Raw genomic sequence first — 18492 nt, 5'->3', positions numbered from 1 at the left:
CCACTCCTGTTTAGCCATTTTGCACTTCCTGTCGACCTCCTTTTTGAGACGTTAAATATTTAAAAATAAAAATTTACGTATCTTTTCGAATATTGGCTTGACAGTGATAACTTTAAAAGTGACCGTAATAGTTTCAAGACAAATGTTGTTTTCTTTTATGTTGGAAATGAAGAACTTCACCTTCGCCGGCAGAGTAAGAGCGTTAAATGGCATCGTTAGTGAAACGACTACATAAAAAAGGAGAGATAGATAGTGTAGATAATTGTGAACTAAAATCCTTGAATCCAGTGTTTTCGAAAGATTTTGAGACACGAAATACACTCCTGGAAATGGAAAAAAGAACACAATGACACCGGTGTGTCAGACCCACCATACTTGCTCCGGACACTGCGAGAGGGCTGTACAAGCAATGATCACACGCACGGCACAGCGGACACACCAGGAACCGCGGTGTTGGCCGTCGAATGGCGCTAGCTGCGCAGCATTTGTGCACCGCCGCCGTCAGTGTCAGCCAGTTTGCCGTGGCACACGGAGCTTCATCGCAGTCTTTAACACTGGTAGCATGCCGCGACAGCGTGGACGTGAACCGTATGTGCAGTTGACGGACTTTGAGCGAGGGCGTATAGTGGGCATGCGGGAGGCCGGGTGGACGTACCGCCGAATTGCTCAACACGTGGGGCGTGAGGTCTCCACAGTACATCGATGTTGTCGCCAGTGGTCGGCGGAAGGTGCACGTGCCCGTCGACCTGGGACCGGACCGCAGCGACGCACGGTAGCACGCCAAGACCGTAGGATCCTACGCAGTGCCGTAGGGGACCGCACCGCCACTTCCCACCAAATTAGGGACACTGTTGCTCCTGGGGTATCGGCGAGGACCATTCGCAACCGTCTCCATGAAGCTGGGCTACGGTCCCGCACACCGTTAGGCCGTCTTCCGCTCATGCCCCAACATCGTGCAGCCCACCTCCAGTGGTGTCGCGACAGGCGTGAATGGAGGGACGAATGGAGACGTGTCGTCTTCAGCGATGAGAGTCGCTTCTGCCTTGGTGCCAATGATGGTCGTATGCGTGTTTGTCGCAGTGCAGGTGAGCGCCACAATCAGGACTGCATACGACCGAGGCACACAGGGCCAACACCCGGCATCATGGTGTGGGGAGCGATCTCCTACACTGGCCGTACACCACTGGTGATCGTCGAGGGGACACTGAATAGTGCACGGTACATCCAAACCGTCATCGAACCCATCGTTCTACCATTCCTAGACCGGCAAGGGAACTTGCTGTTCCAACAGGACAATGCACGTCCGCATGTATCCCGTGCCACCCAACGTGCTCTAGAAGGTGTAAGTCAACTACCCTGGCCAACAAGATCTCCGATTCTGTCCCCCATTGAGCATGTTTGGGACTGGATGAAGCGTCGTCTCACGCGGTCTGCACGTCCAGCACGAACGCTGGTCCAACTGAGGCGCCAGGTGGAAATGGCATGGCAAGCCGTTCCACAGGACTACATTCAGCATCTCTACGATCGTCTCCATGGGAGAATAGCAGCCTGCAATGCTGTGAAAGGTGGATATACACTGTACTAGTGCCGACATTGTGCATGCTCTGTTGCCTGTGTCTATGTGCCTGTGGTTCTGTCAGTGTGATCATGTGATGTATCTGACCCCAGGAATGTGTCAATAAAGTTTCCCCTTCCTGGGACAATGAATTCACGGTGTTCTTGTTTCAATTTCCAGGAGTGTATAAGGGACGAATGCCACATCTCAGGACACGTAATTTATTGGCAGACTGGAAGTTTACCTTCGAGGAAGTAGCATTCACAGGAAAAGAAATTTGTTGTTTTGAATGCGAGGCATTACTAGGGCAGCACAGGAGGATAGAAGTTATTGTCTTTGATTTAACTAATCCTTTGTAGTGAAACGAATTTGCATAAATTGGAATATCATAGGATAACGGAAAAACGTTGGCAAGAGCTCAGATCTGGGAAGAAGATAGCAGAAAGTTCTCCTCCAGTTTAACAAACAGGGAATAAGTTTGAATATGTAAAGTGGAAAGTTGCCACAGGTTCTGTTACAGTCCGTTTTCTTAAAATAATTGTATCAATGATCTACTACTGAACCTGAGAGATGGTTCGAAACACTTTCCCTTTGCAGATGACACAATTGTTAGATGGGGAACAATATGTAAAAGATCTAAGATGCTCACACTACGCTTGTCCGCCCTCTTCTGGAGTGCTGCTGTGCGGTGTGGGATCCGCATCAGATGTGATTGACTGAGGACATCGAGAAACCTAAAGAAGAGCAGGTCATTTTGTATTACCACGAAACAGGGGAGAGAATGCTACGGATATGAAACACGAATTGGAATGGTTGTCATTAAAACAAAGGCGTTTTTCGCTGAGGTAGGAACTTCTGACGAAATTTCAATAACCACCTATCCCCTCAATGTGTGAAAATATTTTGTTGGTGCCCACCTACGTAGGAAGAAATGATCATCATAATAAAATAAGAGAAATCACAGGTCGCACGGAAAGATTTAACTATTCGTTTTTCTCGCGCACTGTTCTAGAATAGAACGGCAGAGAAGTAGCTTAATGGTGGTTCGATGAACCTCCTGCCAGACACTTAACTGTGAATTGCAGAGCAATCGTGTGGATGTAGGTGTAGAGCCATCTAACAGGTTAGTCAATAACATTAGCAGGTGGCTTCCAGAGAGTAAAGTAACGTCGAACTGCAACAAAAAGCAATGCTCTTCACTCTTGTAAGAGCTGAAATGTGTTGTCCCATGGTGGTCACACAGTAAAGTCTTGTATTTTAAATATATGTGACTAAGGTTAGATGAAAAGCTTTCTTGTATCACGTGAAAGAGTTTGTGCTACATCTGAATACCGGTACTGCTATTTTCATGGTACGAATAATCTCCACCGTCTCTGGAGGCTTCTTTACTTTGCTTACATTCACTCCATTATCTGTTACCATATTCTTACCCCAGAAGAAGGCTTTCCGACAAATCTTCAGCGTCAGTTAGCGAGAATCATGTGGGCTAAGCCTACCACGAAGTGCCCTCTTTCCTCTCCACTTTCTGCTTTCAAAATAAAAATTCTATTGCCACACCTGTGATCAGGATCATTACGCCACAAAACACTCATCGTTCATCGTCCTACTTTACCCTCACCGTATTCGTCCAGTAATAAAACAGAAACCTAGCTCTTTACACTAACAAGACGAGTAAACGATATTCCAAGTAAAAAATTTAAAATAACAAAGTCTAACTGTCTCCAAGTACTGAATAACTCATTCATCAGTCAGTAATGACTTCCTACTATGTTGCCAAAATGTTAACTTACACCAATAGTGCTTTACTCCTATGCGTGTTCCAAGGATGCAATAGTCCACCAGCCTTAATATTTCAAGTAACAACAATTCATGCTAAGAAATAAACTTCCTTCTAACGTATCACACAAAAGTTTCAGACACAATCCAAAGCAGCACTTAAGTTCCAAAGAAGCATTTCTGGGTTCCACAACGGCGTTTTTACAGACACAAAAAATGAAAAACTTTATTCCATCAAGAGTTTCTTTGTAAAACACAAGCAAAGCAAGAAGTACTATACTAAGAACATAAACCAAATCCCATGACATCGTCCAAAATAATCCTTAACTTATAACAAAAGAAATCTACCCATACCTTATACTCTGCAAACTAACATCCAAAAAAGAAAACAAGAAACCCCTTCATCACTGGTACAAAATTCTCATATCTCTATTACTTTGGTATATGACACAACAGATACACACAATAAAACACCAAAAAACTCGATACACTTGTGGCGCTGCCACTTACGGTAGCATGCATCTAGCTTATGTTAGTGCGGCATGCCTTTCCTTTTTCTTTGATGTGCAACTACACGTATATGTGCATAAAAATCATACAGCTTGATGAACTGCACATGTACACACAATTAAAGCGCACCACCTGACGTAAAGAACGGAACACAACATACATATTAAAAAAAACGAAAACAAAAAGAACGGTGGTAATGTATCTGGATCTGATGAACCCCAGAAGGGCATATTCTTCCAGCTTCTATGACCATTTCTGTGTCGAAAGCTGCTGTTTAATGTTCACCGGCTAGGTCATCACAATTACCTGACATGCGTTTTGATTCCGGATAATAAATTTCTTAATTTTTCCTTTTACAGTGTATGAGCTTGTCAGGATAACCCACTGACCTATACAGTACTATGGTGGTTTGCATTGTGGTTTCCCAACCATTCCTGACCTTCAAGGATTCTGATATTGGCTTTTTTTCCTCTTACGATATCTTCCAGAAAATTTGCACTGACTCACCATTTTTCACAACCTTAGGTTTACCTTAAATGGCGGTGGCATGTTCCTACTATATATTACTTTGGTGAGAGCTCTGTACCTTCACGAGACTTAGAATTATATGCTGTGACAGCTTACGACACTAAAATATCCCAGTCACTATGATGACTATTCACATGGTGACTTAACATTTTCCCTATCATTTGATGTACACTTTCTGCTCTACCATTTGGCTGCGGATGTAATGGGGATGTCCTCAACTTACAAACTGCAACAAATTGCACAACTGCTTCCTTAATTACGATGTTAAATTGGTGTTCTGATTCATAATGAACTTCTCTGTAACACCGAACTTTAATAGCCAGTTGTTCACTATTGCCTGTGCTACCATGTCAGCTTACGGATTCAGGCCAGCAACAATTCTCACATAGCGCCAAGCGCCAAATGTTATCTAGTATCGGCAGAGGATAGCAGTTCCCCCCTGGTGTCTGGTCAGAAGGTCCTGAACTCTCCATCCCAATCATTATAAAACGTTTACTCACCTCTAGTGGCAGGTAACTTTCGCACTGGAATATGTTGCTGGCTTAACTCTGTCCACTGTCCACATGGCACGCAGTTTCTTAGCATAATTGTTCACACATTTTCTATGTGTGCATCACCAGTGATATTGAGCTACTCTTCACTCCTTGGTCCTTTGCCTCCGTCCCCCTGACTGGATAATATGTGGTCATGTGCCTGATTTAGTACTTCTTCACGCAACGGAATTGTAACCACAACACATGGTCCAAGCTTTTACATACTGCGTAATACACCATCATGTATAATGAACTGCAGCTGCATTCCAAATAGTTTGCAATCCCCATCTGCAGCTTGCGCTCTGTGACTCTGCAATGTTACGACGAACTGTCCATAATACACCATTATCCCTATTGAGGCTGCCTGCATTACAGGAATTTTTATCAGGTTTACAAACAACTTCTAAATTCACTTAGCTTCTGTGCTAAGTCTGTGAGCCTACTAGATGGATCCTTTAATACAAACACTCATTTCAACATTGTGAGATCTGTGATTACGTTAAACTTTTTTATACAAACTGCAGCAGAAGTATGTGGCACCATATATGAGGCTCAACATGCCCTTTACTTTTGGAAAATTGTTCTTCTCAGCTTTGTCTAATTGTTGCCTTGATTAGGTTATGGAATGTTCATCCTCTTCTACCTCTTTCCTTAAAATAGAGTCTAGTGTGTGATTTTTAGTGTCCCATCATAATATGGAATCATATTTTTAGTTCAGAAATACCATTACCGGCCTAGTAGTCAGCAATTTCTTCGGCTTTTCTAATGAAGCATCGCATTTTGATGTTCAGTTTAACTTTACATCTTTTGTCAATAAGAACACGAGAGGTCTGTTAAACTTGGGAGAAATTTCCTCTTACATTTCGCTAACTTCAAAAACCAATGCAAGTCTTCTCCTCCCTGCACTGCTGGAAATTCTGGATGGTGTTCATCCTTCTAGAATCCGTCCACACCCTCTCATGAATAATTCGGTGTCCTAAAAATGGGGAAATCCAGGATAGAATAATGACAGTATTATGAAAAGGATAAATTGCTACTCGCTTTATAGTGGAGATGCTGAGTTGCAGACACACACATCAAAAAGACCGCTAAACAAGTAAGTTTTCGGCCGAAAGGCCTTGTTCTGAAATAGACAAAATACGCACACAAACACGCACACACACACACACACACACACAAACACACACACACACACACACACACACAACTCACAAACACACACACATACACACATGACCACTGTCTCTGGCCACGGAGGTGTTTTTGTGAATGTGTGTGTGTGTGTGTGTGTGTGTGTGTGTGTGTGTGTGTGTGTGTGTCTTTGTGTTCGTTGTCTACTTCAGCAGAAGAAGGCCGTTTGGCCGAAAGCTTGCTTGTTTAGTGGTTTTTGTTGTGCCTGTTTGCGATTCAACATCTCCACTCTATGTTGAGTAGCAATTTATCCTTTTCATAATACTACATGTGCTAAGTAATTTACTTCCTGCAGTGCAAACTAACACTTTTCTGTGCTAAGGTTTATGTTTGCTGAGCATATTCCCTTTAACACCAACGTACACACCCCTCTGTATCTCTAGCAATCACAAGGATCTCGTCCAGATAAACGATACATTACTTTAAATTTAATCCACTCCACACTCCATCCATGAAACGCTGAAATGTGTCTAGTGCGTACTTCATGTTAAACAGCATATACCGACACTGGTAATGACCTCAAGGTTCGATGCTGTTTTCAGCTAATGATATCCACTCCTTAGATCTATAGTGAAAATATACCTACAATGCCACAAATTGTCCAGTATTTCTGTTATATTCAGGATTGGGTATATGTCTGTAATTGAATGACTATTGAGGCATCTATAGTCACAGCTAAACCCCTACATCTTTGTTTCATTCACTCTCTTTTCTCTTTTGGTACTACCACTACAGGATCACCTCATGGACCGTAGTTTCCTCAATGTTGCCATTACACAGTTGGTGGTTAATAGGCTCCATCATTATGTGATGCGGCGCAGACTACACCAGTGATTCACACCAGCTGGTATTCTGTGTTGCGTCACTGTAGTTGGTACTCTTTTCGTTACCTTTAAATGTTTCACCTTCTCGCATAATGCAGTTACGCCGATGGTTATCTTATAGGTAGGCTTCAAATTCATCCTGTCTAGATTATCTTCATCTAGAACATCTAAACCGGTGACCAACAATGCTTTAGGTAACTCTGTGTCTTCATTCACGAAATCATCAATGCTGAAGTGCACTATCTGCTTACTGTCTACCTCCAGTACAAGTAAAATGTTTTTGTGTTTTATCCAGTTCATTATTTTCGAACAGTGATTCAACTACAATAGCACATTTACTGGTAGATCTGTTACTACTTTCATCTGTAGTAGTTCCCTGTACCTTGTGGTATGCTATCATATGAACTGATCACTAATGCTTTTGCACGTAGTTCTATCGGTTCATTATACTGGAAAGATGAGACTTGAAGCAGGATGTCACTGACAACACTTTCCCCAGACAGAACTATGTTTCATAGAGAGTAGTTTTAGCGTGGTGCTTATACAGAAAACTCAATGAAGGATATGCTGTAACTGACATCTGCATTATATGTAACCTCCACATTCTTCCAAAGTGGCTTTGTTCCCGCCTGAAAACTTAATACTGCCAATCCCACCGAATGCACGTCATTACCCTCTATTCTACATAATCTATACTGTGAAGGGTTTAATAACCTCTTTCCTATGGGGTGCAAACTTAATACAGACATGTACACCACTGTGTATGATAGGCATTTGTGCTTCCCTTCCATCAAATACTCTGCTAACATTCACTGAGAGTGCTGCCTAGTGGACCTGGGCCTTCCATTCTCATTTAATGGTTGGCTATTTCTGTTTAGTAACGTTCTGTTATCCTCCATATTTTTCTACAGTCTTGTTCTTAATGTCCAGCTTTCCCACATTTTCTACATTGTGGATAAAGACAATCTCATTGTATCCAGAATGAGATTTTCATTCTGCAGCGGAGTGTGCGCTGATATGAAGAGATACTGGCAGAAGTAAAGCTGTGTGTACCGGGCGTGAGTTGTGCTTCGGTAGCTCAGATGGTAGAGCACTTGCCCGCGAAAGGTAAAGATCCCGAGTTCGAGTCTCGGTCGGGCACACAGTTTCAATCTGCCAGGAAGTTTCAATGTCATTGTATGTGGCCCGATACTCTACAATGGTAGCATTTGAGGTCAACGGAAAAAATGATTCTCTGATTAGCCATCTGTTTCTTCTAAATCCGTTGCTGTGCCATTGGCTCCACCTAATTCTTTCAGAGATTCTGTTTTTATCTTCCTTGAGACAGTGGGTGGCAATGCATCTAATACCCAGTCCGCTGCTTCTTGTAGAAGGATCTTATTTGTGTTGTAACTCTCCTTTAACTCACAGGGCCGGCAGTTGTAGCCGAGCGGTTCTATGTGCTTCAGTCTGACCGCTACGGTCGCAGGTTCGAATCCTGCCTCGGGCATGGATGTGTGTGATGTCCTTAGGTTAGTTAGGTTTAAGTAGTTCCAAGTTCTAGGGGACTGATGACCTCAGATGTTAAGTCCCATAGTGCTCAGATCCATCTTACAGGTATTAATACTGAGTCTTCTTATTCTCTCAGTAAAATCGTTGATGGATTCGCCCCGCTTCTGTGACATACCATTTAACTGATTACACTGGTGCGTAAAGCTATTCTTTCTTCTATGCTGCTGTAATGTATGTCCCTTAGAACATGAAACGTCTGAGCGTTTCTCAGTTCCTCGTGGTACATCACATAAGTTTACACATCCCCTCTTAAACATAATTTGGTCCTTCATAACAATTGTTCATCAGCCCAAGAACAGTAGCTTTGCGACTGTCAACAGATTTTCGCTAATACTAACGCATCGTCTCCTATCCTGTCCAGGAAAGGATTAACTAGGCTAACAGCACTAGTATGGGCACCGATAAGCTGGACGGAAACCCTCCTCCTACAAAGCATCCAACTGCAGATATGTTTCATCTGCTCTCATTTGAACTACTTGGTATAGTCATGACTATACTTCAACAAGTTCCTGACTGGTAACCACCGGTGCCCTTGATTTATACATACTGTATCTAAACCACTGATACAACCGCAATAGGACAAACACAGGGACTCTTAACCTTATCACTACTGTAACAATTTTTGACAAGCCCTGATTTTTGCACCTGTACACTCGTCACACTCCTGGCGTAATGCCCATACCTTCTGCACTTGAAGCGCATTACAGGTGATGACTGAGTACAGGGGGCACTAACACTAGTAAATTACATTTCGTATATGGAACAGGGCGCATGTCTGCGAAAGTCTCGTGCATTTCCTCTGAACTGTCCAAGACAATGCCCTCAGTAACTCTCATAATTTACTGTAAACCCAGTCCTCCAATCCAATCTAACCAACATCGCACAATATTTGAAGATAGAACAGCCACTGACCCCACTGCTCCATTGATGTTGTATGCTGGCCCAAGACGTAGCTCAGTTTCACTGGTCGCTTCTGACAGCAGTTATTACATGTCAGGATGGTCCAGGTATGTTGTTGTTGTGGTCTTCAGTCCTGAGACTGGTTTGATGCAGCTCTCCATGCTACTCAATCCTGTGCAAGCTTCTTCATCTTCCAGTACCTACTGCAGCCTACATATTTCTGAATCTGCTTAATGTATTGATCTCTCGGTCTCCCTCTACGATTTTTACCCTCCACGCTGCCCTCCAATGCTAAATTTGTGATCCCTTGATGCTTCAGAACATGTCCTACCAACCGGTCCCTTCTTTTTGTCAAGTAGTGCCACAAACTCCTCTTCTCCCCAATTCTATTCAATACCTCCTCATTAGTTACGTGATCTACCCATCTAATCTTCAGATTCAGAAGGACATAGGTTGCAGTAAGTACTGGGAGATGAAGAAGCTTGCACAGTGTAGAGTAGCATGGAGAGCTGCATCAAACCAGTCTCAGTACTGAAGACCACAACAACAACAACCTGGGAACCCGTGTCTATGGCCCTCTGAGTCTCGTGGACGAATAGCGCGAGCTGGGTTTCACACGATCGTCTTTTTCGAAACCCATGCTGATTCGTACAGAGTAGATTTCTAGTCTCCAGAAAAGTCATTATACTCGAACATAATACGTGTTCCAAAATTCTACAACTGTCGACGTTAGACATATAGGTCTATGGTTCTGCACATCTGTTCCACGTCCCTTCTTGAAAACGGGGATGACCAATGGCCTTTCCCAATCTTTTGGAACGCTGCGCTGTTCTAGAGACCTTCGATCCACCGCTGCAAGAAGAGGGGCAAGTTCCTTGGCGTGCTCTGTGTAAAATCTAACTAGTATGCCATCAGGTCCAGCGGCCTTTCCTCTTTTGAGCAATTTTAATTGTTTCTCTATCCCTCTGTCATCTATTTCTATATCTACCATTTTGTCTTCTGTGCGACAATCTGGAGAAGGAACTACAGTGCAGTCTTCCTCTGTGAAACTGCTTTGGAAAAAGACATGTAGTATTTCGGCCTTTAGGCAGTCATCCTCTGTTTCAGCACCATTTTGGTCACAGAATGTCTGCACATTTTGTTTTGATCCATCTACAGCTTTGAGATAAGAACAACATTTCTTATACCACTCTCCAACAGCGTGCTACAAATACTAACTCCTATGTCTTTGCGTGCGAGCTAGGATTTCCCTTATTTTATTACGATGATCATTTCTCCTTATGTAGGTCGGCATCGACGAAATACACTCCTGGAAATTGAAATAAGAACACCGTGAATTCATTGTCCCAGGAAGGGGAAACTTTATTGACACATTCCTGGGGTCAGATACATCACATGATCACACTGACAGAACCACAGGCACATAGCCACAGGCAACAGAGCATGCACAATGTCGGCACTAGTACAGTGTATATCCACCTTTCGCAGCAATGCAGGCTGCTGTTCTCCCATGGAGACGATCGTAGAGATGCTGGATGTAGTCCTGTGGAACGGCTTGCCATGCCATTTCCACCTGGCGCCTCAGTTGGACCAGCGTTCGTGCTGGACGTGCAGACCGCGTGAGACGACGCTTCATCCAGTCCCAAACATGCTCAATGGGGGACAGATTCGGAGATCTTGCTGGCCAGGGTAGTTGACTTACACCTTCAAGAGCACATTGGGTGGCACGCGATACATGCGGATGTGCATTGTCCTGTTGGAACAGCAAGTTCCCTTGCCGGTCTAGGAATGGTAGAACGATGGGTTCGATGACGGTTTGGATGTACCGTGCACTATTCAGTGTCCCCTCGACGATCACCAGTGGTGTACGGCCAGTGTAGGAGATCGCTCCCCACACCATGATGCCGGGTGTTGGCCCTGTGTACCTCGGTCGTATGCAGTCCTGATTGTGGCGCTCACCTGCACGGCGCCAAACACGCATACGACCATCATTGGCACCAAGGCAGAAGCGACTCTCATCGCTGAAGACGACACGTCTCCATTCGTCCCTCCATTCACGCCTGTCGCGACACCACTGGAGGCGGGCTGCACGATGTTGGGGCGTGAGCGGAAGACAGCCTAACGGTGTGCGGGACCGTAGCCCAGCTTCATGGAGACGGTTGCGAATGGTCCTCGCCGATACCCCAGGAGCAACAGTGTCCCTAATTTGGTGGGAAGTGGCGGTGCGGTCCCCTACGGCACTGCGTAGGATCCTACGGTCTTGGCGTGCTACCGTGCGTCGCTGCGGTCCGGTCCCAGGTCGACGGGCACGTGCACCTTCCGCCGACCACTGGCGACAACATCGGTGTACTGTGGAGACCTCACGCCCCACGTGTTGAGCAATTCGGTGGTACGTCCACCCGGCCTCCCGCATGCCCACTATACGCCCTCGCTCAAAGTCCGTCAACTGCACATACGGTTCACGTCCACGCTGTCGCGGCATGCTACCAGTGTTAAAGACTGCGATGGAGCTCCGTATGCCACGGCAAACTGGCTGACACTGACGGCGGCGGTGCACAAATGCTGCGCAGCTAGCGCCATTCGACGGCCAACACCGCGGTTCCTGGTGTGTCCGCTGTGCCGTGCGTGTGATCATTGCTTGTACAGCCCTCTCGCAGTGTCCGGAGCAAGTATGGTGGGTCTGACACACCGGTGTCAATGTGTTCTTTTTTCCATTTCCAGGACTGTATTTTCCGATTCGGAAGAGAATGTTGACGATTTAAATTTCGTGAGGAGTTCCTTGCCGCAAATAGAAACGCCTTTGTTGTTATGCTGTCCACCCTGTATCATGTCAGTGACACTCTCTGACCTACTTCTCGATAATACAAAACGTGCTGGCCTTCTTTGAACTTTCTCGACGCACTCCGTTAATCTTACCTGTTAAGTATCCCACACCACGCAGTAATACTCATAAAGAGGACGGACAAGCGTAGTGTAGGCAGTCTATTTAGAAGATATGTTGCATCTTCTAAGTCTTCTACCAATAAAACGCTGTCTTTCGTTCACCTTGCCGGCAGCATTTATGTAAACTAGTCGTCAGATTTTGGGAAGTGGAACGCCGTCAAATGTGTCGTTTAGAACTACGGTACTAGCTACAGAAAATACAGGGTGTCCGAAAAGTCTTTCCCTGAATACATTAACTGATAACTCAAGCTAGAAGTAAGACACAAATATGAAACTGGTGTCTAATTGTTTACAAACTATCAAAGGTTTTTTCACACATCAGTAAACTTCCACGCGAGCACTCTTGGTAACACGTAGCACATTTAGGCGATATTCAATTTCCGTCCACACATTAGCCAAGATCACAGGAGGGATCGATTCAAAGACTGTGGTTATCCGTTGCCGCAGGGTTTCAACATCGGGTAAACGTGTTCGGTAGACCTTGTCTTTGACATAACTCCATAAAAAGAAGTCTAATCGGATTATGTCAGGAGAACGTGGAGGCCAAACCGCTGACGCATCACGACCAATCCATCGCCCGGGAAAGGTCATATCGAGATAGGCACGGACGTCCAAACCCCAATGAAGCGGTGCACCGTTTTGCTGAAGCAAGACATGGGGTGATACTGAAGCAGCTGAGGAACAGCATACTGTTGCAACATATCCAGATACACTGCAGATGTGATGCTAGCCTTAGCGAAGAAGAATGGCCCGACAATTCGATCGTGTAATAGCGCGCACCAAACATTCACCTTTGGACTGCCTCTGCTGCACTCCATGACATCGCCAGGGGGTTGCGAACCCCAAATGCGCACATTATGGCGATTCACTACTCCACTGACAAAAAAGGTCGCTTCGTCGGAAAAGGCAATTCGTCTGAGATAACGAACATCGTCCTCAATACGTGATAGCATTTCGACCGCAAAGTCATATCGACGTGTACTGTCATTGGGCAACAAGGCCTGAACGATTTGCACTTTGTATGCACGAAACAATAAACGTTTGTGTAAAACGTCATGGAGAGAGCCTTTTGGCATCTGTAATTCACGTGAGGCCCTGCGCACCGATTTCTTCGGACTTCGCAGAAAAAACTGCCTCTGTCTGCTGAGGTTCTTGGTCGACCAGACCTCGGAAGGTCAGCAACCGATCCTGTGTTCTTGAACTTCTCATACCAGGCTTTAATGCTCTTGACATCAGGTGGATTCCTTCCAAATGTTGTCTGGAAGTGTCTCTGCACTGTGGTTGGTGATCTTGTCTCATGGTACCACAGAACACACTGTGCCTTCTCCTGATTGGTTAACATGGCTTCTTGGGCACTGCACCTCATCCACTACTTACGTACTGCGAACCTAAAACAGAACAAAAACTTTGATAGCTATAAACAATTCGACACAAGTTTCATATTTGTATCTTACTTCTAGCCTGAGTTATCAATTTATGTAATCAGGGAAAGTCTTTTCGGACACCCTGTAGTATACTCCTGTTTCAAAACGAGAAATTGTAATTAATACATTTATGGAATGGCATTGTACGTCATTTAGAGAGGACTCTTAGTCGTTTGAAAACATTATTACGGTATCTTCAGGAACAAACAGGTGAAGAGCTTAGCTGCGTAGCCTTGTATACCAACCGCAAATAAAAATAGAGTAAGCCATTGTGTGAGGCACCGGTTGTGACAGTGTGGTCGTTACATGGTTGCAGTGGCTCAACAGGACCACAGCGAGCACGACTGCCTGGCGGTGATCGTGCTGACGCACGGCGAGCGCGGCGGCAGGCTGGATGCGAAGGACAGGGAGTACGACGCCAGGACGCTGTGGGAGCCCTTCATAGCCACCAGCTGTCCCACTCTCGCTGGCAAGCCCAAGCTCTTCTTCATTCAGGTAGGCTGGCCCGTCACCTCCGTTTACTTCCATTATTTATGTCATACTACAAACAATATTTTCAGTAAATAATGTACACTGATAAGCCAGGAACGTTATGGCCACCGACCTACTATCGATATAAACCCGTCCAGGTGATAGCAGCGCCACCTAGCGAGGAATTACTGTTAATCAGACACACGCACGGCGCATTTACACTACTGACCATTAAAATTGCTACACCACGAAGATGACGTGCAACAGACGAGAAATTTAAGCGACAGGAAGAAGATGCTGTGATATACAAACGATTAGCTATTCAGAGCATTCACACAAGGTTGGCGCCAGTGGCGACGCCTACAACGTGCTGACATGAGGAAACTTTCCAACCGAGTTCTGATACACAAACAGCAGTTGACCGGCGCTGCCTGGTGAAACGTTGTCGTGATGCCTCGTGTAAGGAGGAGAAATGCGTACCATCAGGTTTCCGGCTTCCATAAAGATCGGATTGTAGCCTATCGCGAGTGCGGTTTATCGTATCGCGACATTGCTGTTCGCTGGATCCCAACGGCCTCGTATCACTAGCAGTCGAGATGACAGGCATCTTATCTTCATGGCTGTAACGGATCGTGCAGCCACGTCTCGATCCCTGAGTCAACACATGAGAACGTTTGCAAGACAACAACCATCTGCACGAACAGTTCGGACGAACCTGGGTGCACGAACGGCAAAACGTCATTTTTTTCGGATGAATCCAGGTTCTGCTTACAGCATCATGATGGTCGCATCCGTGTTTGGCGACATCGCGGTGAACGCACATTGGAAGCGTGCATTCGTCATCGCCATTCTGGCGCATCACCTGGCGTGATGGTATTGGGTGCCATTGGTTACACGTCTCGGTCACCTCTTGTTCGCATTGACGGCACTTTGAACAGGGGACGTTACATTTCAGATGTGTTACGACCCGTGGCTCTACCCTTCATTCGATCCCTGCGAAACCCTACATTTCAGCAGGATAATGCACGACCGTATGTTTCAGGTCCTGTACGAGCCTTTGTGGATACAGAAAATGTTCGACTGCTGCCCTGGCCAGCACGTTCTCCAGATCTCTCACCAATTGAAAACGTCTGAACAATGGTGGTCGAGCAACTGGCTTGTCACAATACACCAGGCACTATTCTTGATGAACTGTGGTATCGTGTTGAAGCTGCATGGGCAGCTGTACCTGTACACGCCGTCCAAGCTCTGTTTGACTCACTGCTCAGGCGTATCAAGGCCGTTATTACGGCCAGAGGTGGTTGTACTGGGTACTGATTTCTCAGGATCTATGCACCCAAATTGCGTGAAAATGTAATCACGTGTCAGTTCTAGTATAATATATTTGTTCAATGAATACCCATTTATCATCTGCATTTCTTCTTGGTGTAGCAATTTTAATGGCCAGTAGTGTAGTATCAGTGAGCATGCTGCCCGTGTGCAGAAATGGGGAAGGCAGGCCTTCTATCTTAGTTTGATAGAGGGCAGATCATGATGGCGCGGAGGCTTGGCACGACCATTTTGAAAACGGCACGACTTTTCGGGTGTTCGAGGAGTGCTGTGCTGAGTGTCTTCCACACGTGGCCAAACTAGGGTGCAACCACATCCAAGCGTCGTCGGGTTGGGCGGCCACCCCTCATTACAGATGTCGGACGTCGTAGGCTGGACAGACTGGTAAAACAGGACAGGAGGCGAACTACGGCGTAACTGACATCAGACTTTAATGCTGGATGGAGTACAAGTGTGTCTGAAAACGCTGCTAACGATGGGCGCCCATTGCCGACAACTCATGCATGTGCCAATGTTGACACCTCAACATCGGCAACTACGACTAAAATTGGCACGTGACATCAGCACTGGCCATTGGCGCAGTGGCAGAGCGTTGCGTGGTCAGATGAATCCAGATACTGAACCGTAATTTTACTTTCAAAATCTTTTCTTAAGGAATTACTTTATTTACTGGCGATTCATCATGAACAGTGACACATTTAATCACACTAGGTGAGCGTGGAAGTAGTTACCATTAAGCAACTGATGGAAAATGCACCTTTAACAGATGTGAATTTATTCCTAAAAGCTTTTCAAGACAAATTTAAAGTTATAAGCAGAAAAGCACACTTGAAATATCAAGTCACAATTTAACAAATGTGAATTTTATTCCTAAAGGCCTTTTCAAAACAAACTTAAAATTATAAGCAGAAAAGCACACTCGAAATATCAAGTCACAATTTAACAAATGTGAATTTTATTGCTAAAAGCATTTTCGAAACAGCTTTAAAATAATAAGCAGAAAAGCACACTCGAAATATCAAGTCACAATTTAACGAATGTGAATTTTTATTCCTAAAGGACTTTTCAAAACGGACTTAAAATTATAAGCAGAAAAGCACCCTCGAAATATCAAGTTACAGTTTTATTTTGAGGCAAGAACAATATTAACAATAGGAGCCTTTGGGCTGAGAAACTTGCCTGCTCCCTCTCAACACGGCCGTAGTCATGACAGCTCACAACAACCTCTGAAAGAGTACACTGGTGCAAATCTGCAACACACCAGATTACTTTAAACAATAATTTTAACAACTCATACAAACATGTAAACTATGCACCCCGTAAGAGGAATGGAAATGGTACAACCCTCGAATTATTTGCCACCGAAAGTGCAATTTTTTAAAATTCTTTTAGGACTATTACGGTGGAAGGGTGGCAAGCTTATAATCTAAAATGACTATTTAAATAAAACGCATAAAATGCAGACTTACATAAAATGTACAACATGCTCTACATTACGCATATACCACCTCGCAAGATGATAAACAAGATAGAAACATATTTCAAGAATTCGGCCTTTAAGCAATAATATCGATGACACCGAATCTGACAAACATGACAGAGGCAGTTATTAACGTACGGCAGACCGACAGACAGACACTAACTGCCTAACAAATGCTGACGAGAGGCAAACAAGCAAGCTGGGGACGAGAGACTGACCAAGAACACAAGTAGAATTTTACAAGTAAATGAAACAATATATCAGTTAACTTCTAATAAACGGCGATGTATAGCGAAGACCTGGCGCAGCACCCACAAACATTCTCCCGAACCGTCCGCTGCCAGCCGCTTCAACGGACGCAGGAAGGTGTGCCGATCTCCTGTCTCACGGCGTTGCAACTCGTACCGGCCAGACTGATGTCGTAGGTTAGCCCCTGTCGCTCTCGTGACGGCCGCGAAACCCCTACGGCTCGATATACGGCGCGGCCACTGGACTCACGTGGCGACCTCACATGCGCCGACGCTCCAGGCGGACAAGTCATCTCGTGTCTCTGTACGCGACCGACCAATCGATCGATCCAACCGCCAATGCCCATTGCCTGAGCAAACTCGAGCAGACTGGCGACCTAACACATGCTAGCATACCGGACGACAGATAGACACTGACTGGGCCACACTGACACGGCTGACCAACTGCCCAGACTTGCCCCCCTCCTAGTGCCAGATTTAAAGTTTGATCCAGATGACAACATACTAGAACTCCAAACGACAGACAGACACTAACTGCCACACACTGAGCCGGATGACCAACTGACCAGACTCGTCGAGACTGAGAGACTGCCCCTCTACCGAGTTTTTTTTTTTTTTTTTTTGTTTCTTTGTTGTGATTTCATTCCCCTGCTCCATATGGGCAGGGGAGGGCTGTCAGCGGCACAATTCGCCACTCTTCAGCCGAGTGACATGACAACTTAAAATAAGAATAAAATGTTACATACATAAGGCGATAAAAAAGGGGAACTTAAAACAGACTAATAGGGGAAAATGGAGGTAAAAATAGACTGACATGGAGATGGTCATTAAGGACAGTTAAAAAAGTCACCAGAAAGTTAAAAAACACAGGTGGCGACTCTTAAAACACATAGAAGACACTGAATGGACATGCACAGGTTAAAAGTCGGCCACAGTATTAAAAACACACCAGAACAACAAACTTAAAACCCACTTGGAGCACACACAAGGAAGAATATAAAACTGCCAGGTGGAACCTGCCAAGGGAAAGGTCAGAGAGGATGAAAAAGGAGGGGAGAGCAAGGGGCAGCAGGATGAAGAGTGGAAGGGCATCAGTGGGTACACGAAGAGGCAGGAGACACGTGGGGCGGGAGATGAAGAGGGAAGACAGGGCAGGAGGGAGTGCAGAGACACTGAAAGGGGGCACAAGAGTGGTGGGGTGAGTAGGAGGGGGAAGCCGCTCACGAGGA

At 45.2% G+C, this 18492-nt stretch overlaps 1 protein-coding gene across 3 annotated transcripts in view; it reads left to right on the top strand.

The window, feature by feature from the left end:
• The window catches only part of LOC124551125 (caspase-1-like), a 148872-nt gene that overhangs the window by 100131 nt on the left and 30249 nt on the right, over positions 1 to 18492 (top strand). For all 3 annotated transcript variants that reach the window (XM_047126094.1, XM_047126088.1, XM_047126080.1), the window contains one exon: positions 14052 to 14230. In XM_047126094.1, the coding sequence (XP_046982050.1) occupies positions 14052 to 14230 (179 nt within the window). The remainder of the gene's footprint in view (positions 1 to 14051; positions 14231 to 18492) is intronic.

This window comes from Schistocerca americana, chromosome 1 (assembly GCF_021461395.2).
Source record: "Schistocerca americana isolate TAMUIC-IGC-003095 chromosome 1, iqSchAmer2.1, whole genome shotgun sequence".
In the NCBI taxonomy this organism is placed as follows: Eukaryota; Metazoa; Arthropoda; class Insecta; order Orthoptera; family Acrididae; genus Schistocerca; species Schistocerca americana.
The sequence above is the reverse complement of the archived record's forward strand: the minus strand, read 5'-3'. Positions and strand labels throughout refer to the sequence as shown.